Source organism: Saccopteryx bilineata, chromosome 4, assembly GCF_036850765.1.
Source record: "Saccopteryx bilineata isolate mSacBil1 chromosome 4, mSacBil1_pri_phased_curated, whole genome shotgun sequence".
In the NCBI taxonomy this organism is placed as follows: Eukaryota; Metazoa; Chordata; class Mammalia; order Chiroptera; family Emballonuridae; genus Saccopteryx; species Saccopteryx bilineata.
Window position 1 is genome coordinate 189,343,545 of NC_089493.1, and position 26,854 is coordinate 189,370,398.

The 26,854-nt window shown below is 53.3% G+C and overlaps 1 protein-coding gene across 3 annotated transcripts in view; it reads left to right on the forward strand.

The window, feature by feature from the left end:
* The window catches only part of TENM2 (teneurin transmembrane protein 2), a 1,118,865-nt gene that overhangs the window by 1,084,850 nt on the left and 7,161 nt on the right, over positions 1-26,854 (forward strand). For all 3 annotated transcript variants that reach the window (XM_066273223.1, XM_066273224.1, XM_066273225.1), the window contains 3 exons: positions 1,366-1,601; positions 15,234-15,530; positions 17,420-19,034. In XM_066273223.1, coding sequence (XP_066129320.1) covers positions 1,366-1,601; positions 15,234-15,530; positions 17,420-19,034 — 2,148 coding nt within the window. The remainder of the gene's footprint in view (positions 1-1,365; positions 1,602-15,233; positions 15,531-17,419; positions 19,035-26,854) is intronic.

Genomic DNA, 26,854 nt, shown 5'->3' on the forward strand with positions numbered 1-26,854 from the left:
TCACATGCCCTCTCCCCTGCTCCTACCAACCCGTCACTCCACACGGCCCAGCACACCTGGTTACCTTCTCAAAGACTATTCTCCGAGCCCACCATTTTTTGGGGGGGGTTCCCATTCTGATTCTCTCTTCGAAGGATTAGTTTGTTGAGTTGGTTGTCCCGCAACCAAAGCTCCTTAGCCATCCTCTTGCCAGGACTGGGACCTCAGAGGTGTCTGACCACCCCGTGGTTACGGCTGCTGTTTGACATGACGCACAGTCCAGGACGAGCCCAGGGGCTGGGCAGAAAAAGGAATCGTGCCGATTAATTTTTCCTTTAACGAAGATACAGTGTCAGTGGGTTAGCCCGTTGTCAGAGGATAAAAGTGTCCTCTCAGTAGATAAATGGTGACATTCTTGGACTCCTAGCCCACAGTAGAGTCCGTTTCAGTGACCCAATTCCCGCTCTGCCAGGTGATTAATGATGTAGATGCCGTCTTCCGGTGAGATGGCTGCAGCCGCAGAAGTGACAGGTACACGCTCGCCCCCTGCCCTCGAAGCCGGCGTCTGGAAAGCCAGCCCCACTGGGCTCCTTTAGCCAAATAGTCAGGAGGCAGCACATCTGTAAAGGGCGTCTCTGACTCACATCTCCGTCCTGGAGCTTGCTGACGAGAGAAAAGGTCGGAAGTGTGATGGGCTATAGAGTAGGTTCCATCCGGACCGATGCACGCACGTGCTCAGCACGCGCGGGCTCAGTCTGCCGTAGGCTGGTCTATCTCTTCAGAGCTCTCTCTGAGTGCAGACGGCAGCACAGTGGAGTCAGCAGCAAAGTCATGAGGGCAGGGCAGGTGCTTTGTCTCTTGGTTTTCAGTCGGAGACTTGATTTGCAGTCGATCTGACCTGTGGCTAAACCATCAACCTCAGGTTAGATGGTAGACAGAAGTGAGGGGGGAAAAAAAGAAAAAATATATGTATACACACACACACACACACACACACACACATATATATGTATACATATGTGTAGTTTTTGTTTGTTTATGAACATTTAAGCTTAAATATATGTTAAAGATCAGGGATTTGATTGATACAAATTGTGTAGGCAACAGACATCTTTGAAGGTACTATTAATAGTTTTCAGTAAATAAAAGAAAAATATCACGGCGTAGTTATTTCTGGAGTGCCACATATTAATAATGTTTTCCTCTCCACGGATCAGCAGCGTCTCTGCTCCTCACCGCAGCGCGGCGTGTGTGTGCTCATCGCAGGCAGGCTCAGACTGACAGCTGCAAAGCACCGTGGAAACCCCGAGAAACAGGGGCGCTGTTCTCCTGTGACCGAGTGGATAACTTGTTTCCCTGTCCCCACCCCGACTTGCCTTTCTCCAGATCAAGTGCGGAACAGCTACCAGCTCTGTCACAACGGGACCCTGCGGGTGATGTACGCCAACGGGATGGGCGTCAGCTTCCACAGCGAGCCCCACGTCCTGGCGGGCACTGTCACCCCCACCATTGGGCGCTGCAACATCTCTCTGCCCATGGAGAACGGCCTAAACTCCATCGAGTGGCGCCTCAGAAAGGAGCAGATTAAAGGCAAAGTCACCATCTTTGGCAGGAAGCTCCGGGTAAGTGGCTCCGCCCCACCGGTCACCGCAAAGGAGTAAGAGGGACACTTTTCCCCTCAGGCACTGAGGAAATGTCCCAGCCCCCAAGCCTCCATTCCGCCCTTCTTCCCTGGAAAGGACAGGCCTTTCCCACGGAAGGTGGGAGCCATATAGATAGATGATAGATAGATAGATAGATAGATAGATAGATAGATCTCTCTCCTTGGGACTGGCACCGTGGGCCAGACGGAGCCATCTCTCTCTCTCTCTCTCTCTCTCTCTCTCTCTCTCTCTCTCTCCCCTTGGGACTGGCACCGCGAGCCAGACGGTGTCCATTGTCTAGGACTGGAAAGGCGGAGGCTGAGCTGATGCTACAGTGAGAGCCAGCCTGGGTCTTCTTTTCACACTTGCCATCTTCTCCCTCAACTTCCACCGTTTGGCCAGTTTAGCAGATGAATTGGTGCCAGTGTCACCTGGGTGGGTGCTGGGTAATTTGCCAAATACTGAAGGAACAAAATTTTGGAATGGGCTCTTTGACACTCAAGGAGTTGAAAGTCCAGTACAATATATAGATGCCGGCCCATCCGATGGGTCGAGTGAGAAGAGAGGGGAGGAGCCCCCACCCAGCCTCAGGCTTCCCAAGAGGAAGTAACAAGCAATCCACTGTAGGAAGTTTTAACCAACCCTGCCCTCCCCCCACCCCCAGACTAGGCAATTTACAAGTGGCACCTTCTAAAAATAAATACATGTGTTGAGAACTTTTAGAATACAAGCACATTAAATGCTTCGCTTGTACTATCATCATTCCCAGCAGCCCAGGGGGGTAGTTACTATTATCTCCACTTTTCTGATGAGGACACAGACTCCAGGAAGTTCAGTAACCCATCCCAGGCACAACTGATAGAAAACGGCAAAGCCAGGACTCGGCCCCAGTCCTGTTCACGTCCCAGCACTCTGAACCAGCAGGCGGTACGGCTTCCTGTGTGGGGCTGCGAGCAGCCAGCTAATCTGGGTCCTGCCCTGGGCATCTATCCGGCGCTCAGAAGGACGGCTTCCTACCCCAAAAGGGCAATCCTAGGGAACCCAGGCTTCATCAGATCCAGCACACGTGGCCTGAGCACCTACTGTGAGCTAGGCACTGCTGTGCACCAGAGCCACCCAGCACACCAAGCAAAAACCCCTACAGCTCAGTTTCAGGGGTGACGGAGAAAGAGACACGCAGGGCAGATGCTAAGTAAAGCAGTAAATTATTGAAATAATTGCAGATTGCAGTCAACACATGGCAGGGTTTAATAAATGCTTCGGAACCCCTGAGAGTAAAAGGCTTACCGTCAAGAGAACTTGGGTCGTAAAGTTTTGTCAGGCCGTTGGGTTGAAATGCAGAGCAGGGCCATGCCGTGTTAAGAGTCTGCCTTCGTCTAGTCGGAGTTTAATTCTCCACATTAGGTTATCAGCGGGCTCTCGTGTTTGTCTTCCTGAGCCAGTATCTCCTAGGTTGCAAGAGGCACGCAGTATCTTCCTAAAGACAAAAATGAAGTGAGATTAGTAGCTAAATCCTTAATGACCGGATTTGGGGACTGTATGGTTGATATTTGATACTCCGCACTGTCAAAGTTGATTAGAGGGAGTAATCTTGTCATTTCTCTGACAGATCGGTTATGCGTTTTTTTACTGTGTTTGCAAAATAAAGATAAAACGTGCCCCCAAAATAAAATGACGGCAATCCCAACTCCGAACGTTAAACATCCTAATAATGGGACTTGTAGTAATTAGTAGAAGTTAGGCACGCAAGTCTTATAACTGAATTTCTGCCAGGGTTAGATTTGCTGGCATCGTGTTTATGCAAATCAGAACACAGCTTTATCTATCAACACCTCAACACTTAATTGTCTAGTGTGAGTTCCTGTAACAATAATCACATATCCATTTAGCTCTCTTAAATGAAAATCACTATGAGATTATAACAGGTCGAGTGGACTGAAAATGTAATTTGAAAATGAGGGAGAAAGCCTGGAATTTATTTGCATCTCATTTATTTTAATTCAATTCATAAATTGTTTAGTGAATGAAATAAAACGCAAAATCCCGGAAGTCGGAGGGAAGCATGTGGAAGGTGGTGGAGAGGCAAGGTGGAGCGGGGTGTAGATTGAGAGACCCAGGGGAAGTGCCCCTCTCTTCAGATGCATTCAGGACCCGTGTCAGGGACATCTGCAGCCACTGAACCAGAGGTATCTGCTGGCCCATGAGAAGGCAGGCTCTCCTCGCCTTACCATCAGTCCTGACCTTTCTTGTCACTTTATTTTGTCACCATTGTCACTTGGGACCCTGAAACGTTTCATTTATTCAAAAGATGTTTACTAGGCTCTTAGAACATTCCCTCTTATCATCGTAATTGTTTGTTTATCTGGGTATGTCTAGTGTCATTTCCTTCTGGGTTTAAGTCTCCTCTACATTGGGGCTAAGAATGAAACCCAGGTTTCAAACTTAAAAAAAAAAAGCAACAAAAAAAGGATGTTTACTAAGTGCCAACAGTAAGGACTACTGAGTGTGTAGACTCTAGAGAGAGAGAAAGGAAACAAAATCTTTACCGTCTAGAATAGTGGTCCCCAACCCCTGGGCCGCGGACCAGTACCAGTCCACAGAGGAAGAATAAATAACTTACATTATCTCCATTTTCTTTATATTTAAGTCTAAACGTTTTATTTTTTTTAAATGACCAGATTCCCTCTGTTACATCCGTCTAAGACTCACTCTTGACGCTTGTCTCAGTAACGTGATACATTTATCCATCCCACCCTAAAGGCCGGTCCGTGAAAATATTTTCTGACATTAAACCGGTCCGTGGCCCAAAAAAAGGCTGGGGACCACTGGTCTAGAAGCTGACTGTCTAGTAGAGAAGACGAAGTAAGGTGTGTGGCGGAAGCTATAAAAGAGGCTAATACCGCAAGGACGGGAACACTGCATTGTGTCGGTCAGGAGAGGAGAGGCCGTGGCCAGGCAACAAGCCCGGAAGTCTCGGGGACTCAATACATCGCCGTCCAAACGAGCCAGGCAGCGCTCCTGACTGACGCCCCCCTGTCACTTCTCTGCCTTGCAGTCCTGCCGCGGCAAGCACGTGACCTTGAAGGTTGCTGTGGAAGGGGAGGAGGGCTTGGATGATGGAAGGGGGCTTAGTGAGCAGGGCTGGGGGTGGCATGCATCACTGCCACCCACCCTGGTGACTTCTCCTTAGCTGCAAGGGAGCCCAGGAAATGTTGTGAACGCCGAGCAGGTCTGCGGTTTGACGCGAGGTGGGGCGGCGCTCCACAGGGGAGTTGGGGTCAGTTCTGAAGAGCAGTGGACACGAGCTGGGCAAAGAGCCAGGGATGGCGTGATCAGTCGGAGTCGCCTGTGAAGCAGCAAAGAGGTCAGAGAGGGGAATGGCATTTCAGAAACCTCTCCTGCAGCGCGACCAGCGAGGAGGGAATTTGTGATGCTGTGGGTGCGGAGGAAGAAAGAGAGAGCCGGCCAGGCCCGTGCACGCGGGAAGGAGGGTTTTGCTTGGCTGGCATTTCTCCTGAGGACGGCGGGGAGCTGTTCCAGGGCTTAGTCAGCAGAGTGATGTGTTGGGATGTATGGTATTAGAAAGACCTGTCAGAGCCCAGAAGTAAATCCTTGCATATATGGTCAATTAGTATAAGACAGAGGAGGCAAGAATGGACAGTGGGGTGAAGACAGTCTCTCCAATAAGCGGTGTTGGCAAAATGGGACAGATACGTGCAAAAAAAAAAAAAAAGGAAAGAAATTGGACCACTTTCTTACCCCAGAAACAAAAATAAGCTCAACATGCATTCAAGACTTAAATGTTAGCTTGGCCTGTGGTGGCGCAGTGGATAAAGTGTCAACCTGGAAGCCTGAGGTCGCCGGTTCCAAACCCTGGGCTTGCCCGGTCCATGCACATATAAAAAGCAACTATAATGAGTTGATGCTTCCTTCTCCTCCCCCCCCCCTTTCTCTTTCTTTCTCTCTCTTTCTCTCTCTTTCTCTCTCTCCTCTTTCTAAAATCAATAATAAATTAAAAAAGAAAAAAAAAGACAAATATTAGACCTGAAATCATAAAACTCCTAGAAGAAAACATAGGCAGTAAACCCTTTGACATTGGTCTTAGTAATATCTTTTTGGTTATATCTCCTCAAGCAAGGGAAACAAAAAGGAAAAAAAAAAAAAAAAACAAATGGAACTATATCAAACTAAAACCCACAAAACAAAATGCAGCCTACTGAATTGGAGAAGATATTTGCAAATGATACATATGATAAAGGATTAATATCTAAACTATATAAACAACTCATACAACTTAACACCAAAAAGAAAAAAATCCCAATTGAAAAATGGGCAGAACTTGACCTGTGGTGGTGCAGTGGATAAGGCGTCAACCTGGAACGCTGAGGTTGCCGGTTTGAAACCCTGGGCTTGCCTGGTCAAGGCACATATGGGAGTTGATTCTTCCTGCTTCTCCCCACCTTCTCTCTCTCTCTCTCTCTCTCTCTCTCTCTCCCTCTCTCTCCCTCCCTCCCTCCCTCCCTCCCTCCCTCCCTCTCCCTCTCTCCCTCTCCCTCTCCCTCCCTCCCCTCTCTCTGGGAAGAGGACCCAAATAGACATTTCTCCCAGGACAACATGCAGACGGCCAACAGACATATGAAAAGATGCTCAACATCACTAGTCATCAGGAAAATGCAAATTAAAACCACAATGAGATATCACCTCACACATATCAGAATGGCTATCATCAAAAAATCAACAGCAAGTGCTGGGGAGAGCGCGGAGACAGGGAGCCCTCAGGCACCATTGGTGGGATTGGGAAGTGGTGCAGCCAGCCTGGAAGACAGTAGAGACTCCTCAGAAGATTAAAGATAAGAGCCGCCATGCAAAGAAGCCAGTTCCATTTCAGGGTGTTTGTCGGGAGAAAACGAAAACACCCACCTCAAAGATAGATGCACCCCTGTGTTCACTGCAGCATCCTTTACAAAAGTCAAGACACGGAAGCACCTAGATGTCCATCAGTAGGTGAACAGATAAAGGTGTTCCATACAGACAATGGAATATTACTCAGCAATGAAGAGAATGAACTCTAGCCATTTGCAACAACATGAATGGACCTAAGGGTATTTATTATGCTAAATCAAACAAATACCATAACAACCTCACTTATATGTGGAATCAAAAAATAAATGAATGAGCCCTGGCCGGTTGGCTCAGCGGTAGAGCGTCAGCCTGGTGTGCGGGGAACCCAGGTTCGATTCCTGGACAGGGCACATAGGAGAAGCGCCCATTTGCTTCTCCACCCCCACCCCCTCCTTCCTCTCTGTCTCTCTCTTCCCCTCCTGCAGCCGAGGCTCCATTGGAGCAGAGATGGCCCGGGTGCTGGGGATCGCTCCTTGGCCTCTGCCCCAGGCACTAGAGGCTCTGGTCGCGGCAGAGCGACGCCCTGGATGGGCAGAGCATCGCCCCCTGGTGGGCAGAGTGTCACCCCTGGTAGGCGTGCCGGGTGGATCCCGGTCCGGCGCATGCGGGAGTCTGTCTGACTGTCTCTCCCCATTTCCAGCTTCGGAAAATATAAATAAATAAATAAATAAATAAATAAATAAATAAACAAAACAGAAACAGACCCATAGATGTAGAAAACAAGCTAGTGATTGCCAAAATGGGGGGGGGGGATAATGGAAGGGGAATAAATACATAACATTTTTTCAATAAATAAGACAATAAAAAACAAGAAGTAAAACAGTTGCTACTTGGAGAACCTGCTACCTAGAGAACTCAAGAGAATCAACTGAAAACATTTCAGAAGCAATAAAAAAGTTCAGCAAGGCCACTATACACAAATAGAAATTAGGTTTTTCTATGCCTACCCCCACTCTCCCCAGCAAGCTTTCTTTCTAGACTTTTGGAAGCCAGAACTGAAACTGACCCCTCCCATTAAGGTTTAAAACGCCTGCTCTTCCCTAAAATGGACTGAGTGCCGGATCCTCTCTGAAGAGAGAAACGTTGTAACCACCCTCTGGGAATAGTCCCTCCTGCTTAGGATGAACATAAAGATTGCAAAAGCAAGAAACAGCTACACGTGTAGGCAGCAGAACAGAAGAAAAATTGCTTTGGAGGTAATCTTCCATGGTGATATTGGTATTAGCGTTATTAGGATTCCAAGGAGAAGTGGGAGTTGGTAATTTTGTTTTGGTTTCCATATAATTAATATGACACTGCAATTACACGTTGGCTTGCGTTACTTGTGCTTTTGTGGCAAATGACAGTGGCAGAGGAGCGAGGTTGAGGCAGACGATGTGCGTGTATGCATGGGAACACGCACACGTGAGCTCAGTGCGGCGCAGGGGGGCCCCTTCCCGTAGGTCTGTGAATGCGCACAGTCGTTATAAAAGCCTGCATTTCATCGGCGCCTTCCGGCCACCGTGTACTCATGCCGCACCAACTCACATTTCGTTGTTCAAGTGCCTGTTACGTTCTTGACACTGGATTAGGCGCTGAGTGCGTATTGGTGAGCAAAACGGACAAGGCACTAACTTGTGAGCCGTGCTTGTGCAGGAAGAACAACTTGTAATAAATGTAACATGAGCTGAAATAATACATAATGGGAAGGGCAGACTTCTGCAGACACGCCAAACAATGTGTTCCGCAAGCAAGTGTTGCTCTTGGATGACTTGAGTGCCATGGAAAATTGGAAAGACCCCTCGTGGAGCTTAATCAAAGGAATTGGGATGGGCGCTATAAAGACAAACATAGGGTGAGGATAATGGGAAAATCTGATTTACATTAAGGCCACTCAGAGAAAATGACACATGAGCTGAGAACTGAAGGAGAAGTAGGAATTTTCCAGGCGTGGGGTGGGAAGAAAGTCTCCTATGCTAGAGGATCAGCATGTGCAAAGGCCCTGAGACATAAGAGACTGGTTCTTGTAACCTGAGCAGGAGGAGAACCAGGGTGGCCAGGGCAACTAGCTGGAGGTAAGATCAAGGGCATGGGGTCTTAGTGGCCTTGGTAAGGATCTTAAAAACACAGAAGTCCTCCCCAGATTTACCCTCTGGTGAATGCAAAGGAGCATTCATCTGCAGACACTAGGAGACATGGAACAATACTTGGCTTCCGGAAGTTCAAGTTGAAGGGTGACTAGTGTACAAGCTCATTCTGGTCATCTGGGCTGAGCCTCCATGGCAGATGCCACTCTTCCCTGCCGTCTCCCTACCAACGCCCCTCCCACCTCTGCTAGAATATTCCCACAGCCTCCGAAGCCGTCGTGCTCTCTGCCCGTGCAGGGTCCTGGCACACCACGGCAGCTCTCCTGGCTCACCTCCCCACCTGGAATGTTCTGACCCTTCCCCCACCCTCACCTGGGAAGCCGTACTCATACTTCTAGCCCCCCACGGAGGCAACACTGCCTTTGGGAAACTGTCCTTGTCTGCCCAGTTCTGACTAAGTGTCCCTCCTCTGTTTCCGTTCTTTCTTACCTGTATTTATTCTCGCTACCACACTAAGTGTTTTCCATTGTTGATTCACGTGTCTTTATCCTCCTTGACCTGCCAGCTCCATGGGGACAGGGGCCACTTGCTCTGTCTTAAGTGCTGGTCACAGGAATAAGCACATAGGAGGAGGTGCTCAGTAAATATGTAATGAATGAGTGGGATTTTAAGGTGATATCATGAACACCCGCTCCCTCTGGCCTCTGTTAATTCCAAGTCTTGGCATGGGTCTCCCAGAGTGGCTCTGATTTCTCTTTGGAGTGAAGCCGTTTGGTTATCTCGAGATCACAGATGTCCTGGTCACATTTTTCTGTTCTTAGTTTCCCGCATTAGAACCTTAGACCGTCCGAGTTGCCAGGATTCTTACACTCAATCTAGATCAAGTCCCGTTGGCCCTGGCCGGTTGGCTCAGCGGTAGAGTGTCCGCCTGGCGTGCAGGAGTCCCGGGTTCAATTGTCGGCCAGGGCACACAGGAGAAGCGCCCATCTGCTTCTCCACCCCTCCCCCTCTTCTTCCTCTCTGTCTCTCTCTTCCCCCCCCCCCCCCCCCCCGGCAGCCGAGGCTCCATTGGAGCAAGGATGGCCTGGGCACTGGGGATGGCTCTGTGGCCTCTGCCTCAGGCGCTAGAATGGCTCTGGTTGCAACAGACCGACCCCCCAGAGGGGCAGAGCATCGCCCCCTGGTGGGCATGCCGGGTGAATCCTGGTCGGGCACATGCGGAAGACTGTCTGACTTGCCTCCCTGTTTCCAGCTTCGGAAAAATGAAAAAATAAAATAAAAATAAATCAAGTCCCGTTATTTAAAAATGTTAAGCAGCAAACACTGTCCAAAATAATAGGGTCATTAAGAAAATTAAGACAAAGTCCCACCTTGGCTGGATAGCTCAGCTGGTTAGAGCATCATCCTGATACGCAAAGGTGGCTGGGTTGAACCCGGATCAGGGCACATACAGAGACAGATGGATGTTTCTGCCTCTCTCTCCTCCTCTCTCCCTAAAATCATTAAGTAAATTTTTTGAAAAAAGAAAAAGATAAAGTTGCTACCCACCGGAAGCTCACAGGCCAATACAGATGAGGAAACTGAGGCGTGAACAATCAGGTGCTGCTTTGTGACGAAAAAGCTAATCATTGTCAAAGCTGCAACTCAAATTCGGGTCTTTTCACCTTGCCACCCACCAGCCTCCAAAATATAGCAAGTCACCCAAAAATAGCGTCTGTTTGGGGAATACATTATTTGATGTGTTTGCCGAAACTTACCATTGTAATTAGGCATTATTTAAGTTTATCACGTCGTTTTTTCAGCACAAGCATGGGTCCCAGTGTGGCCCTGAGTCTCGTTATGTGGGTGCTGGGGAGAAGCTGCATTTTAAATCCCAGAGGACCAACCCAGAAAGGAAATGGAGGCTTCACCTGAGCCAGGCTTTTCCTCTCGGCAGGTTGGGCGACAGACTCAACTCTCCAAGGCAGGAACTCTGCTTTGTAAACATTGCCAGATGTGGAGAACCCCATGCCCTGCCTTACGAATCCCGTCTGGGTTTCCCATACTCGGAGGAGGTTCCCACACTCGGCGGACAGTTCTTGTGTCAGTCTAACTGCAGCCTCTCCAGCTGCGCTCAGTGCCGTGTCCTGCAGGGGACCCCGCCCAACATTCATTTCTTCCTTCACGGTTTCTGAGATCACTGTCTCCCATCACTTCCCCCTGAGCTAAGTGGAAGTCACTGGTTATAGCCCCAGCAGGGCTGTTTTGAAGGCAGTGTTTCCTTTTCTCGGGGTTTTTTACAAGCCTCCTTGTGATGGGCGGGCGTGTGCTTGGTGAAATCAGACAGAACATTCTGGGGAGGGTGGGGAGGGGAGGTTCCACAGGGGAAACTACTTCCCAGACTCTGCCCTCTGCAAAAATAAAAACCATGCTAAATAGCTGAGTTTTATTAAGTGGGGGAGGCAGGCTAAGGGAAAATGCTCGATAATTAAAAATAATAGCTTCCTTACGAACACAAAATGGTATTAATTTAAAAATTGGTTTCTCTATTGCTGAGTGCCTACCGAGCCAGCTGGGAAGGGAATTGTGTTGATCCTGGCAGTGGAAATAATTCAAAATAACTTTTATGTTCTCCAGGAAGCCTCAAGGTTAATTTAAATGTTGTTAGAGGGGTAATTTAATTCTGAATAAGAGAACAGTGTGACTGCATTAAAGCTTCTACATGCTCTAAATGGGGGGGGGGGGGGACAAAGGGACGGGTGGCCACGAAGGGGGACACATGCCCGTCAGACCTTCCAGCATCTCACACCCACGGCCGAGGTGCCTCCTCTTCACAAATGGTCCCCTCGTAATTAAAGATACTTGATGCTAATGGAATTACGCAGCTGGCCTGAACTGCCTGGCTCAGCTTCCGGTGACTGAATCCTATTTGATTATTAGAAGGATTGGGCATTGGTATAGAAATCACACATTTCAAAAGCTAACTTGGAGTGACATCAGCAAGGCAGCCACACAGGTGCTTCCTGACGCCTCGCCCCAACTTCCTGTTCATAGAGAAGACACCTAGAACCCAGGTGGGGCCGAGGCGGCCCCCTGCACGGCAGAGACCCAGGCTGACGGCATTAGAAGGGCAAGAGGAGCGGCTGCTGGCTGACCGCGGGCCCCGCCCCAGGGCAGACACAGCACCACCCACGCAGGAAGGACCCCCCTGAGCCTACGGTTCCTCAGTGGGAACAGAGAGCCCGAGGGGGCACCCAGTGGCCCCAGCATTGTGGGTGGCTTCGTGAGAGTCCCTGTTGTGGTCTCGCCCCACAGAGACTGGGAAGATTAAATAAGATAAAACAAGGGCAGGATTCAGAATAGGCTGAGCGCATCGGAAGTTCTCAGGCCTCGTTGCATTGTGGGTGACGTTCCTCCCGCAGTCCGCTCCTGGCCCCGAACCTACCGTAAGCACACATTCAGGGCTCAATAAATAACACCCGCACGGGGGGCTGTCTGGTGGGATCAAAGAGAAGGAAAAGGGGGAAAGAATAAGGAAAGGGAATGAGGACAGAAGGGGAGAGGGGTGGTGGGGAGGCACTAGCAGTTGGCGCAGGGAAGGCTGGAAATCCTCGCTCCTCCTTGCCACATTTTTCTTTCTGCCAAATAAAACATTGGCGAGGGCTTGAACTGAAATTCTTTAACACGCGGGTTTAGGGATCTTCTGCAGCTGTCCCAAGTGTTAGCAACTCGATGTGGCCAAACTTCTCTGTTTGTGTGACTCCGCTTTGGGATCGAGGTCCCCAGGAAGTGAGCCGGCATTCACGTTTGGGCCAGTTGAACGAGTGCTGCTCCTCCTCTCCCCACCCCCCACCCCCCGTTTGCCTTCTTGACCATTCTTCCCAGCTGCTGCTGATGCTGTGACTTTTCCCATTTAAAGCTGAATTTCCTTGTAATCCCAAGCGCTCACCGGCTCTGTTCCTATATCCACACTTTGGTGCTTCCCCTTTCTATAAATATTCTTTCTTTTTCTTTTGCCTTGATGGAGAGGGAGAGAAAGGAGTAAAAGAAGTGAGTAGAAGAGAGAGAGAGAAAGAGAGAAGAATCAACTCGTTGTTCCACTTAGTTATCCCATCTAATTGTGCACTCATTGATTGCTTCTCCTACGTGCCCTGACCAGGGATCAAACCTGCTGCCTTGGTGTGCTGGGACGATGCTTTATCCATTGAGCCACCTGGCCAAGGCTTTCTTTTTTTAAATGTTCTCTCTCAAATGCTCTCTCCCCTTCTCTCTGGTGATGACTCCATGGAAACGACAATAGTTTGAAGAATCAAGTAGTCTTGGGTTTAAATCCAGCCCCTGCAGTTATCTAGCTACGTGACCTCCCTGAGTTTATTGCCCATATATAGAATAACGTCTACCTATGTGATGAGAATTAAACTGCAGTCAGGTATGCAAAACACCTAGCACAGTGTCTCTGTCAAAGCATCAGGGGGTGTGTATAAGTTTAGATTAGTTTCATATGCTAAGTAACAGACATATCTGTTCTATTTTATGACCTAAATGGAGTGTGGAGGTAAGCAGTTTGTGGCAGATGTGGATGACCATTGAAGACACCCAGGTCACCAGAGAACTAGACTCTTTTCTCTTCTCTGGGTGAGCCTTCATTCTGGAGGTTTCCATCCTCAAAGTCACCTCCTATTCACAAGGTGAATGCTGGAGCTCCAGCAATCACATCCACATTCTGTCTGGTAAGAGGAGGAACACAAGAAAAACCACAGGGTGCCTATGTCTTAGCTGAGTCAGCTTCCTTTATGGTTCCCAGAGGACCCAACTAACAACTATCTCTAAAGTCCAGTTGGCCACCCCTCTCTCCAGAGGAAGCTAGGAAATGTAGTTCTTTACCTGGGTACAAGGGTGCTCCACAGAGTACAGGTGTCTGTGCTATTGGAAGTGTTCCTTGTCTCCCAGCGACGCTGCAGCATAAAACCCTCAAGGGCTGTGGGTTGCTTTATAGTCTCTGCCTCTTTCACACACCTGAGAGCACATGGTGTATACAGAATACAGGAAGCAGTAAACCTGGTTAAATGTCTGAGTGGTTATCCAGTCAAAGTCTTTAGAACTAAACCCCAGACCAACCCTACCACGTCACTGCTGTGTGAGCTTGAACAAGTATATAACCTCTCTGTTTCCAGCTCAGTGTCCTCACTTGTCAAGTGGCCTTTGTGAGCATCAACTCAGACTAGTAATAGAGGCAAACTGCCTGACACAATGCTAGTACATATCAGCCCCCAGCATGGGTTAAACGTTATTATTACCATCATCGTTAGGATCCTTTAGCACCGTTGAACCATTAGAGTAAGGTGAAGAGGTACCAGACATCTCTCGTGTCTCTTCTCTCTGCCTGTTTATACCTCTCACTGCCTCCGGCGGTCACCCCGGGGACGTCTGGGTTTGCAGTCAATTATGCTGAAAGAGCCTGCGCGTGGTCGGCCTCATCTTACTCACTTCCAGTCATCTGCTCAGGGCTCACGGAACCTCAGAGGAGTCTTCTCCTTTACCCCGAACCTGTCTGGCCTCCCTACGCTGTCTCCTGGGATGGGCTTTCTTCCCCGTCAGATCAGATCAGCTTCTAAACAAACATTAAATTGTGTCTGGATGCGTTCCGCTACTCCTTTCAAATCTGAGTAAATCAGTCCTTCCCTTTGTCAGAATCCCCCAGCCCTGCTGAGGTCTCCCCCACGGAGGTCCTGCATCCTGGACAGTGGCAGGGTTTTGTTCTACAAAGTAGAGGAGTTCACAACACAATGAACCTTCAGGCCTGACCAGGCGGTGGCACAGTGGATAGAGCGTCGGACTGGGATGCGGAGGACCCAGGTTTGAGACCCCAAGGTCGCCAGCTTGAGCACGGGCTCATCTGGTTTGAGCAAGGCTCACCAGCTTGGACCCAAGATCGCTGGCTTGAGCAAGGGGTTATTCGGTCTGCTGAAGGCCCCCGGTCAAGGCACATATGGGAAAGCAATCAATGAACAACTAAGGTGTCGCAATGAAAAACTGATCATTTTCTCATCTCTTTCCATTCCTGTCTGTCTGTCCCTATCTGTCCCTCTCTCTGACTCTCTCTCTCTGTCTCTGTAAAAACAAAAAACAAACAAACAAACAAAAAAATGAGCCTTCTTTGTAAAATGTGGATTTCAAAGGCCTTCTCCCTACCCTTCTAAGTACTTGTACTTGAGACTTCAGAAGAAACCCTAGCACCTGAGTTACAGATTGTTAGCTGCTCAGCTGAGGACATAGCCCAACAAGGTTGTAAGTGTGCAAATATACAAAGTCTCTCACCCACCCCCCGGGGTGGCCATGCACCGCACGGTTTTAGACATGCACACTTCCCACAGCGTGGCGGCACCCCTTGTAATTGTGCAGTACGCAGCCGTACCCAGATCGGTCATCGCTGACCTGAAGCAGCCTCGTGCCTGTATGCTAGTACACCCTACGAATAGTACCATTTTCTACGTGTGCCATGATGTCAAAGAGTTTAGGAAGCACCGCTCTCAATAACCTCAGGGTTATTTCTTCCTCCAATGCACACTGTGCCCTGGCCACGCCAGCCTTGTCCTCCATAGATGCCTTGAGCTAACAGTTCCAGGGGATCGCTTCCAAACCAGGCCCTTTGTGTTCTCCTTAGGTCCACGGACGGAATCTCCTGTCCATTGACTACGACCGGAATATCCGCACGGAAAAGATCTACGACGACCACCGCAAGTTCACTCTGAGGATCATCTATGACCAGGTGGGCCGCCCCTTCCTCTGGCTCCCCAGCAGCGGGTTGGCGGCCGTCAATGTCTCCTACTTCTTCAACGGGCGCCTGGCTGGCCTGCAGCGTGGGGCCATGAGCGAGAGGACGGACATCGACAAGCAGGGCCGGATCGTGTCACGCATGTTCGCCGACGGGAAGGTGTGGAGCTATTCCTACCTGGACAAGGTGGGTGCGTGCCGCCTCTTCCGGGGAGGCGGAGACCTTCTGTACTGACGCTGCTCTTTCTTTTTTTTTTTTTTTTTTTGTATTTTTCTGAAGCTGGAAACGGGGAGAGACAGTCAGATAGACTCCCGCATGCGCCCGACCGGGATCCACCTGGCACGCCCACCAGGGGCGAAGCTCTGCCCACCAGGGGGTGATGCTCTGCCCCTCCAGGGCATTGCTCTGCCACAACCAGAGCCACTCTAGTGCCTGGGGCAGAGGCCAAGGAGCCATCCCCAGCGCCCGGGCCATCTTTGTTCCAATGGAGCCTTGGCTGCGGGAGGGAAAGAGAGAGACAGAGAGGAAGGGGGGGGTGGAGAAGCAAATGGGCGCTTCTCCTATGTGCCCTGGCCGGGAATTGAACCCGGGCCCCCCGCATGCCAGGCCGACGCTCTACCGCTGAGCCAACCGGCCAGGGCCAGACGCTGCTCTTTCTAAGCTGGCCCGACCTGCTCTGCTTTGCCGGAAGACATCTGAACATCCTTACTTTGACTCCGCAGGCCTTCCCCACCTGCTCCCCACCACCCCCCTCCCCTGGGAGAGAGGCAGGCCCACTGAATGAAATGTTATTCATAGCTTAGCACTAGCACCATTAAAAACAAAAAAGGTGGGGGGGAGAAAAAGAGCGCTAGACACTCCGGAATGGCAAAAAGGACACAGACTGATTTTTTATTCCGAAAGTAATAATAATATAGTGCTGTTGAAGCTGACAGAATCGCCCCGCTGACCGCGTGGCTAAGCAGTACTTACAAATGAGAACTGCAGCGATTCGCTTCTGCCTGGCCAGAAACTCTGCTGCCAAGGGCGGGAGTCGTTCCTGAAACTCCAGCGCACGGAGCCACGCCCTCCCCGTTGGTCCACGGCTGACCCTGCTAACGGGTCTTCTGCACGTAATGCCCTGTGTCTGAAAGTGCCAGGCTCGGGTCTCCGTGTAGGAAAAGGCCAGGGTGGATCAGTGGTAAACAGAGGTCCCTTCAGGGCACAAGTCAAGATTTTTGACGGCTACCCTGGGCATCTTGTCACCAGGCAAGGGCTTACTCAGCCCAGGCCTCTCACCTGGACTCACCCTGACACGGGTCCGTGTCCGCTCCTCCCTTCCTCGCCTCCTGAGTAGTTGTGCCCTTGCAGACAGAGCTGTGTCCTCCTCTGCAAGAGCAGGGGCGGCTGGCTGTCCCTTGGGTCCCTCCTGAACACTGTTCTCATTATGCCAGAAAATACCGGGTGGTTGACCAGGGGAGGCAGGAATTGCCCAAACACCTCAAGTTTAAGGTCATTTTTATCCCAAAGAATCAATGATTCTGGGCTATTTTATCTTCACGGTAGCTTCTAAACGGAGGATGTGCTTTCTCTGGAGATGTAATCAGGGGTGGCAGAAAGCACAGTGTGTGAGTCCCACTTGTCCCCTGCCGGGTCGGTGGCAGTTGTTTCTAAACAATTTCAGGACTCCTTGTTATTGAGTCTGTAAGCAGACTCAACGAATGCTTCTCAGCCCAGTCCTCCAAGCCCTCGCTACTCAAAGTGTGCTCCAAGCAACACCAGCACCGGCGGGGAGCTTGTCACAGAAGCAGAGACTCAGGCCCCACCCCCTTCCAGAGCTCCTGAATCAGAAGGTGCCATTTAACAGGATCCCTCAGTATTAAAGTCTGAGAAGCACAGCTCCAGGCAGTCACCCTGGCCCATCAGAGTGGGCATGCCCGATGACATCAACCTCCTCATCATCTCCGGTCTAAACCTCCCCATCCTTTGTGCCTTTTGGGTAGACTTCCGGGGAAACAGATAAAGTCTATCCATTTGAGCGACTGGTCCTAAAAAGCCAACAACTCATGGGTTCCCTTCCCCTTTCCTCTCTCCAGTCCATGGTGCTGCTGCTCCAGACCCAGCGGCAGTACATCTTTGAGTATGACTCCTCGGACCGTCTCCACGCCGTCACCATGCCCAGCGTCGCCCGGCACAGCGTGTCCACGCACACCTCCATCGGCTACATCCGCAACATCTACAACCCGCCCGAGAGCAACGCCTCGGTCATCTTCGACTACAGCGACGACGGCCGCATCCTGAAGACGTCCTTCTTGGGCACGGGGCGCCAGGTCTTCTACAAGTACGGGAAGCTCTCCAAGTTGTCGGAGATCGTCTATGACAGCACCGCCGTCACGTTCGGCTACGACGAGACCACCGGCGTGCTGAAGATGGTCAACCTCCAGAGCGGGGGCTTCTCCTGCACCATCCGGTACCGGAAGATCGGCCCGCTGGTGGACAAGCAGATCTACCGGTTCTCCGAGGAAGGCATGGTCAACGCCAGGTTCGACTACACCTATCACGACAACAGCTTCCGGATCGCCAGCGTCAAGCCCGTCATCAGCGAGACGCCCCTGCCCGTGGACCTGTACCGCTACGACGAGATCTCCGGCAAGGTGGAGCACTTCGGCAAGTTCGGGGTCATCTACTACGACATCAACCAGATCATCACCACGGCCGTGATGACGCTCAGCAAGCACTTCGACACCCACGGGCGGATCAAGGAGGTGCAGTACGAGATGTTCCGGTCCCTCATGTACTGGATGACGGTGCAGTACGACAGCATGGGGCGGGTGATCAAGAGGGAGCTGAAGCTGGGGCCCTACGCCAACACCACGAAGTACACCTACGACTACGACGGGGACGGGCAGCTGCAGAGCGTAGCCGTCAACGACCGCCCCACCTGGCGCTACAGCTACGACCTCAACGGCAACCTGCACCTGCTGAACCCGGGCAACAGCGTGCGCCTCATGCCCTTGCGCTACGACCTCCGGGACCGGATAACCCGGCTGGGCGACGTGCAGTACAAGATCGACGACGACGGCTACCTGTGCCAGCGAGGGGCCGACATCTTCGAGTACAACTCCAAGGGCCTCCTGACGCGGGCCTACAACAAGGCCAGCGGGTGGAGCGTCCAGTACCGCTACGACGGCGTGGGGCGGCGGGCTTCCTACAAGACCAACCTGGGCCACCACCTGCAGTACTTCTACTCGGACCTCCACAACCCGACGCGGGTCACCCATGTCTACAACCACTCCAACTCGGAGATAACCTCGCTCTACTACGACCTCCAAGGGCACCTCTTCGCCATGGAGAGCAGCAGTGGGGAGGAGTACTACGTGGCCTCGGACAACACGGGGACTCCCCTGGCCGTGTTCAGCATCAACGGCCTCATGATCAAACAGTTGCAGTACACGGCCTATGGCGAGATTTATTATGACTCCAACCCCGACTTCCAGATGGTCATTGGCTTCCATGGGGGGCTCTACGACCCCCTGACCAAGCTGGTCCACTTCACTCAACGCGACTATGACGTGCTGGCGGGCCGATGGACCTCTCCGGACTACACCGTGTGGAAGAACGTGGGCAAGGAGCCGGCCCCCTTTAACCTATATATGTTCAAGAGCAACAATCCTCTCAGCAATGAGCTGGATTTGAAGAACTACGTGACAGGTGAGAACTTTGCCACCTTGGTTGGCCAGTGGATTCCCCTGGGGTGGTTGTCCTGGTAGACTGTTGGGAACCTCAAAAGGAGGTCTTACATCTTATCCTGGGAGGTTCCTGAAGAGCTGTAAACACTGGCTAGTACAGTATCTAGAACAGTCGAGTGGCCCTGGCTAGTGGCTCAGGGGATAGAGCATACCCTGGCATATGGATGTCCCAGGTTAGAGTCCTGGTCAGGGCACACAGGAGAAGCGACCATCTGCTTCTCTTCCCCCTCCCTCTCTCCGTTTTCTCCCTCTTCTTCCATAGCCAGTGGCTTGATTGGTTTGAATGTGGCCCCAGGCACTAAGGATATCTCAGTCCGAACACATCAGCCTCAGGTGCTAAAAATAGCTTAGTACTCAAGCACTGACCCCAGATGGGATTGCCAGGTGGATCCCGGTTGGGGTGCATGCAGGAGTCTGCCTCACTATCTTCCTTCCTCTCAACTAAAAAATAATAATAAATAGAACAGTCAAGTGACAGCAGTACAGAGCAGTCCCCAAGTCTGTTTGAAGTCCCCATTTCAAGTTCATTCAGTAGAAATAAATTTTATAAGAGCCCTTTTTACCCCAACAGAGACAAACAGCCTTATGAAAGGAAAGGAAAGGAAAGGAAAGGAAAGGAAAGGAAAGGAAAGGAAAGGAGCTCTAGTGTCAGAAATAAATGGTTCAAATTCTCTTTCTCAATTTATAAGCTAGTGGACTTGGGGCCAGTTGTCCCATCTCTCTCAGCCGTAGTTTCCTTCTCTGTGAGAGGACACTAATAAAACCATCCCATGGAGTGATCGTGAAAAGTACATGCACTAGTAATATAGGCACAGTCCAGTACCTGGCACTTAGACAGCGGATGTTCACAAAAGGGTATCGGCTCGTGCCATTAACATCACCGTTACTGGTGAAGCAGCGAGTTAGCGTAGGTACTAAGGTGACAAAGACCCCGGTCCCCACCTCACCCGCAGGCTGGCAAGAGACACGTACAGAGAACCCGTGATAACACAAAGCACAATTAAGTCTGTGCTGCCTGACAGGTGTCTGTTATTTATTCAACAAGCATTGATAGCATGGCACCAGGCTGGATTCTGGGGCGCAATGGGCGACAGCCCTGGGAGTGAGCGGAACAAGCATCTACGGCCTCCAGGACCCAGACAAAACCACCCGCGGAGGACAGTCGGCCTCACTGACGCTCAGCTACTTTCCTGGGTCTCCTGAAAAGACAGAAGAGGAAAAAAAATAGAGTTTTCTCTCTTTGTCTTTTTTTTTTTTCTGTTTTTGTTTTTACCTGGAGGTTCGGGTGGCACGTGACAGTTCATAGAATGGCTTCAGAGAGGCGGGTGGAGGGAACACCAGTCAGGAGGAAGTAGAAATAACGTGGATGGCAGAGATCCAGGAGGAGGAAGGGCCGCCTGGTTCCTTCCCAGCCTGGGGCGGGGGTGCCTCTCAAACAGAGGGTGGGTTCCTTCCTTCTACGTGGTCGGGGGGAGAGAGGAACAGTGACAGCTCTTGCTTTGGCCCTGCTGAACCCCAAGGAAAAGAGGGGAGCCAGGGTGCTGAAGTCCAGAATTACGGGAAAGGCGGGGAGGGGTGTTGGATAGGGCACAGGTCAGTCGGAAAAACTGGTGGATGCCCGATGGCGGCTCTGGGTGTCCTCTGAGTTGGCATCACTGCGGTATGGTGTGTGTTGGGGGTGGGTCCGCTGTTGACGGGGGCTGATGTCTCCTGGGATGCGGGCCGCCTGGGCCCCAGGGGCTGCTGCTGTCACGGCTGGAAGGAAAAGCAGCTTCATGGATGCTGGGACTCAGGAAGGGAGCCATCAGTGGGACGAGCTTTGGCTGGGCTTGGTCTCGCCGTCCTCACCTTCTGCGGCCAGCTGGCTGCTGGGGTGACCTGGGGTCACCTTCCCTATCTGAATCAGAATCTGAGTGGGGGACCCACTCATGTCCCTGTGGTTGGCCCCCCTGCAATGGGGCTGCCTCTTGGGGTTCTACCGGTCACTGGCCCCTATAGGCTGCTGCTGGCTGGGGGGCGCTGGGCCTCACACAGAGTCAGGTGAGGAGGAGAAGGGCCCTGGGCCTGTCCCCTGGGCCTGTCCCCTAGGCCTGTCCCCTAGGCCTGTCCCCTGGGCCTGTCCCTGGGATTGTCCCCTGGGCCTGTCCCTGGGCCTGTCCCCTGGGCCTGTCCCCTGGGCCTGTCCCTGGGCCTATCCTCTGGGCCTGTCCCTGGGCCTGTCCCTGGGCCTGTCCCCTGGGCCTGTCCCTGGGCCTATCTCCTGGGCCTGTCCCCTGGGCCTGTCTCCTGGGCCTGTCCCCTGGGCCTGTCCCTGGGCCTATCTCCTGGGCCTGTCCCCTGGGCCTGTCTCCTGGGCCTGTCCCCTGGGCCTGTCCCTGGGCCTATCTCCTGGGCCTGTCCCCTGGGCCTGTCTCCTGGGCCTGTCCTCTGGGCCTGTCCCTGGGCCTATCTCCTGGGCCTGTCCCCTGGGCCTGTCTCCTGGGCCTGTCCTCTGGGCCTGTCCCTGGGCCTATCTCCTGGGCCTGTCCCCTGGGCCTGTCCCCTGGGCCTGTCCCTGGGCCTATCTCCTGGGCCTGTCCCCTGGGCCTGTCTCCTGGGCCTGTCCCCTGGGCCTGTCCCTGGGCCTATCCTCTGGGCCTATCTCCTGGGCCTGTCCCCTGGGCCTGTCCCCTGGGCCTGTCCCTGGGCCTATCTCCTGGGCCTGTCCCCTGGGCCTGTCTCCTGGGCCTGTCCTCTGGGCCTGTCCCTGGGCCTATCTCCTGGGCCTGTCCCCTGGGCCTATCTCCTGGGCCTGTCCTCTGGGCCTGTCCTCTGGGCCTGTCCCTGGGCCTATCTCCTGGGCCTGTCCCCTGGGCCTGTCTCCTGGGCCTGTCTCCTGGGCCTGTCCCCTGGGCCTATCTCCTGGGCCTGTCCCCTGGGCCTGTCCCCTGGGCCTGTCTCCTGGGCCTGTCCCTGGGCCTATCTCCTGGGCCTGTCCCCTGGGCCTGTCCCCTGGGCCTGTCTCCTGGGCCTGTCTCCTGGGCCTGTCCCTGGGCCTGTCCCCTGGGCCTGTCCTCTGGGCCTGTCCCTGGGCCTGTCTCCTGGGCCTGTCCCCTGGGCCTGTCCCCTGGGCCTGTCCCTGGGCCTGTCTCCTGGGCCTATCTCCTGGGCCTGTCCTCTGGGCCTGTCCCCTGGGCCTGTCCCTGGGCCTATCTCCTGGGCCTGTCCCTGGGCCTATCCTCTGGGCCTGTCCTGTGGGCCTGTCCCTGGGCCTGTCCCCTGGGCCTGTCTCCTGGGCCTGTCCTCTGGGCCTGTCCCCTGGGCCTGTCCCCTGGGCCTGTCCCCTAGGCCTCTGCCCCAGTGCCTCAGCTCGCCCCCCACCCCGGGCTGCCTGGCTCTGTCCTGCCTTATAGAGCCACTGCCACCCTGGGTGCTGGGGCCGCCGGCAAGGCTGGTGGATGAATCAGGGGAACCTGGTGGATTGTAGGGAGGGACATGGCGGCCACCCCTCCCTGGTGACCCGCCACCAGGGGGCCAGTTACATTAGCAGTTTCTGCACCCTTCTCTCCTTCCACCATATCAAACTCCCCAGCCTGCCCATCCCCACGCTGTGCAGAAGCTTCCTGGGGTGGTTTCTCTGAGCAGCTGCCCAGGGAGCAAAGTCGTCCTCTCCTTGGTGTCATTTCTGTCGATGAATCCGTCACCATTCCAGACTTGGGTTGGCAGCACCAGCTTGTCTGCCTGACTTGGGGCTGAGGATGGGGGGGGGGCTACTGTCCCTGAGGCTGCCGTCACCAGGTTGTCAGGGCTGTGGGGTCCCGACTGCAGGGTCCTCGGGCGGCTCCAGCCCCGCTGCCTGTTTTCTGTGGCTCCCTCACTGGTGCCTGTACCACAGCTGTCGCTGGGGGCCACCGGTGACACCCCCTCGCTCATCCCACGCGGAGCCCAGTACCCTTCCCCCCACCACGGGCTGGGGACCCTCTTCCCACGCTCTGGTACCCCCGCCTCCCCCGCCTGCGAGGGACCAGGGTTTTCTGAATGGCAGGATGGCTTTCCTCGTTCCAGAGCTTCACAGACAGACACTCAGTAAATGGGAATTAAGTCAAGTTGAACTAAGTCCAACAGAATTGAATCCAGAAACCGTTAGAAAGAGTCTGACATAAAAGATAGTGTCAGAGAAGCCCGGTGGCCTGGGCGGGTGTCTACAGTCCCCGCTGGACTCAGGTGGCCCCGGGGGAGAGCGAGAGCAGGGCCAGGCAGGAGCCCACGCCTGCTGCGGGGTCGGTATGAGATGACCCCGAGAGAGGGGACCCCAGCAGAGAGTGCCACCTCGGTCTCTGCCGTTCACGCCGGCTCATCCGTAGATCCCGGCTAAGTGCATCTCCATTTGCCGCTGAGGAGAGGAGCGGAGCGGAGTGGTTGAACTTGCCTCGCACAGTCGACGCAGGAGGAGTAATTAAGACGTAGTCGGGAGGAGCAGGAGGAACGGAACCTTCTCCCTGGGGCGCGGGAGAGTCTTTGCTGTTTGGGAACAGAACTCCCCGAACACGAGAGGCAGCGACTGGGGCTCGAGGAGGTTCTGCGTCCTCCCAGGACTGCTCCCCGCACTCGGGACCGTGGGCAGAGTCCCCCTGGGAGCCCCGGGACACCTGGGCTGGAGCCGGGACAGCGGGCAGAGTCCCCGCTGGGAGCCCCAGGACACCTGGGCTGGAGCCAGGGACAGCGGGCGGAGTCCCCACTGGGAGCCCCAGGACACCTGGACTGGAGCCAGGGACAGCGGGCGGAGTCCCCACTGGGAGCCCCAGGACACCTGGGCTGGAGCCGCGGAGTAGCCACCGTGAAGGGGCGGAGGGGACTCCCCGGTGAGGGACAAACTAGGACCAGGGACCAGGGCCCAGGCCGGAGCCTGGCCGGTCCTCAGGCCATCTTCTCCTGATGGTAGCCCCTGCACGTGTCACCCGTTCTGGCCTTGGCCATCCCTTGCTGTGTGACTTGAACAAACATGGTAACCTTTCTGAGCCTTCGTTTCTTCATCAGCAGAATGGCGATAATAACAGTGCTCACCCATGGGAATGTGACTCACGTAGCACCTAGGACGGCACAAGGGCTACTAAATGGACGTGGACATGGGGACTTTGTAGATGAAGTGGGGACACCACCTTGGCATCATTCTCAGGGGGCATGGGGAGGGGTCTCCAGCTCCACCCGGCAGCAGATGCCAGCTCTGCTCTGAGTGGCATGGCTTCGACGAACCTGAAACCCCAAACTTTCCGCCGAGCGAGCCTCCTAGGTATCGCCCTCAATGACTTGTATTCTCTCCCCACCCGCTGTCCTGCGGGGGTCTTTGGGTTTGCAGCCCCAGGCACGTGTGAGCGCAAAGTTGGGTTTTATGGGGTTTAGTTCCCCTGCCCGAGGTGGAGGGCACAGCCTCCTCCTTCTCCTGCCCCCTCTCCTATCTGCTGAACCCCCAAGCTGCGGCGCGGACAGCGTCTTCGGAAAGAGAGAGCCCGCTTCCAGATGGCAACAGTGTCACGCGCCCCGGAGAAGGGAGGAGGAATGAGCTCTAGGAAGGGGCCGCATGGCCAGCTCCGGCCTCCACGACTCCCTCTCCGCAGATGGTTTAGGGAACCTGTCACTGGATAACAGCAAGGACTTCCAAAGGAGGCCGGGTGTTTGTGGGGCCAGAAGTACCTTCTGCAGAACGGAGGAGGAGGAGGAGGAGGAGGAGGAGGAGGAGGAGGAGGAGGAGGAGGAGGAGCAGCAGGAGGAGAAGGAAGAGGAGGAAGATGAAGAGGAGGAGAAGGAAGAGGAGGAAGATGAGGAGGAGGAGGAAGAGGAGGAGGAGAAGGAAGAGGAGGAGGAGGAGGAGGAGGAGGAGGAGGAGGAGGAAGAGGAGGAGGAAGAGGAGGAGAGGTGACCAGCAACATGAATAAACCTTTCACAATAGGGATCAGACTCAGAAACCAAGCCATGTGAGAACCTAAAAAAGGTCGGTGACATGAGCAATTGTTCCTGGGAGGGGTCATTAAACTTTCTGGTCTCAAAGGCAGGGACCAGGAATCCCCTCCTGAATGCTAGAGAGGGATCCCCACTGGGAGAAGACCAGGGTGGGGACAGTCTCCCGAGGCTGAAGCCCTCTCTCGGCTTTCTGGGAACCCCTGACACAACCCCGTCTCCGGTGAAACGACGGGCGGATTCTCCGCCGCGTGGCATGGCGTACAGATGAGGTGTTCAATGACACCGGAACCCAGACTGGGACATGAGTCTCTTTTTGGCCCTCTTTTTATTGTTCCAAATCAGCGGAGGAGGAGAAAGACTCCACTGGATTCTGGTGTGTGCTTACCGCCTCATTAACACTTCTAATCTCCGCCTGCTTTTTAATGGGGGAGAGAGCAGATACAAGTCTCCCTCCCGGCTGGTGGGACGGAATCCCGCCAGGTTTAATTGCCCGGCTTTGTGGTTCTTTGTTTTAATTTTACAGTCATTTTCTGTTTTGCATCAAGGGAGTCTGCTGCCCCATTTGTGGCAGCGGGCGAAGTTTCTTTTCAAGGCGGGGCTGGCTCCAGTGGGAAAGGCTAGTTTATCAGGAATGGGAAAGTCAAGGCCAGTCCGGTGAGACCTGGATGAGGCTCGCCAGGGGTGTCACGTGGACAGGAGTCTCCAGCGTCAGGAACGCCACCGGCCACGGCACCCGGCCAGCGCCAACAGGTGTCGTTGCCACGCCATTCAAGGGACTAGTCTACGCCCAAGGCCAACGGATGCGCCACGGGTCCCGGAGTCGCCCCCACTCGAGGATTCTTGCGTGGGTGTGGGTTTAGTTGCAAAGTCCCTCACGACAGTCCCCGGGCGGCAGGTCGGTGCTTGTTCCTTACTTGGTTGGTCCCTTCCAAAGCATGTTCTCAGGCAGGGACAGATGGTGCCCCGGTCACCCTTCTCTTGTGTAGCCAGGGAAGCCGTTGCCATGTATGTTCGGTGTTCATGCATTCATCCATTCCAGGGACATTTCCTGAGCACCTGTTTTGTGCCAGGCATTGCGGTAGGGCCTGGCGGGGGGGGGGGAGGGGGGACAGCAGTGACTAAAACAGATTTTTTAACTCGCCATGCTGTGGATCTTACAGTCGGACAGTAACCGACAGGTAGAACACACATCCAAGTGCATATAGCAAACAGCACGTTAGGGTGTGACCATGTTTGTGAGCGTTGACAGAATGGAGAAGTTTGCGGGCTGAGTCTAGGGATGGATGACAAAGGTAGGAAGGAGAAGGATACACAAGAGAATGTGTTGTCCAGAAAGCCAAGGGGGGGGAAAAAGCAAAAAGGCAGAAACATTCCACTTGTCAAATGCTTCTGACGGATGAGGACCCAGGTTAACAGGGGACTTAGCGGCAGGGAGGTCAGGCATGAGCTTGGCAAGAGTTGTTTCGGTGGAGTCATCGGAGCAAAGCCTCATTCAAAGGAGAGTGGGAGACAATGAGTATAGAGAGTTATTTTAAATTTGAGAAGCTTTGGAACGGGGGGGGGGGGTAAAAATGAGTGGTGGCTAACGGGAAAAGTCGAGACAAGGGAGGAATTTTTTTTTTGAGTGAGAGAGAAAGGGACAGATAGGGGCAGATGGACAGGAAGAGAGAGAGATAAGAAGCATCAACTCATAGTTGCGACACCTCAGTTGTTCATTGATTGCTTCTTATATGTGCCTTGACCGAGGTCTCCAGCCAAGCCAGTGACCCCTTGCTCAAGCCAGTGACCTTGGGCTCAAGCCAGCAACCTTGAGCTTCAAGCTAGTGACCTTGGGGTCAAGCTAGA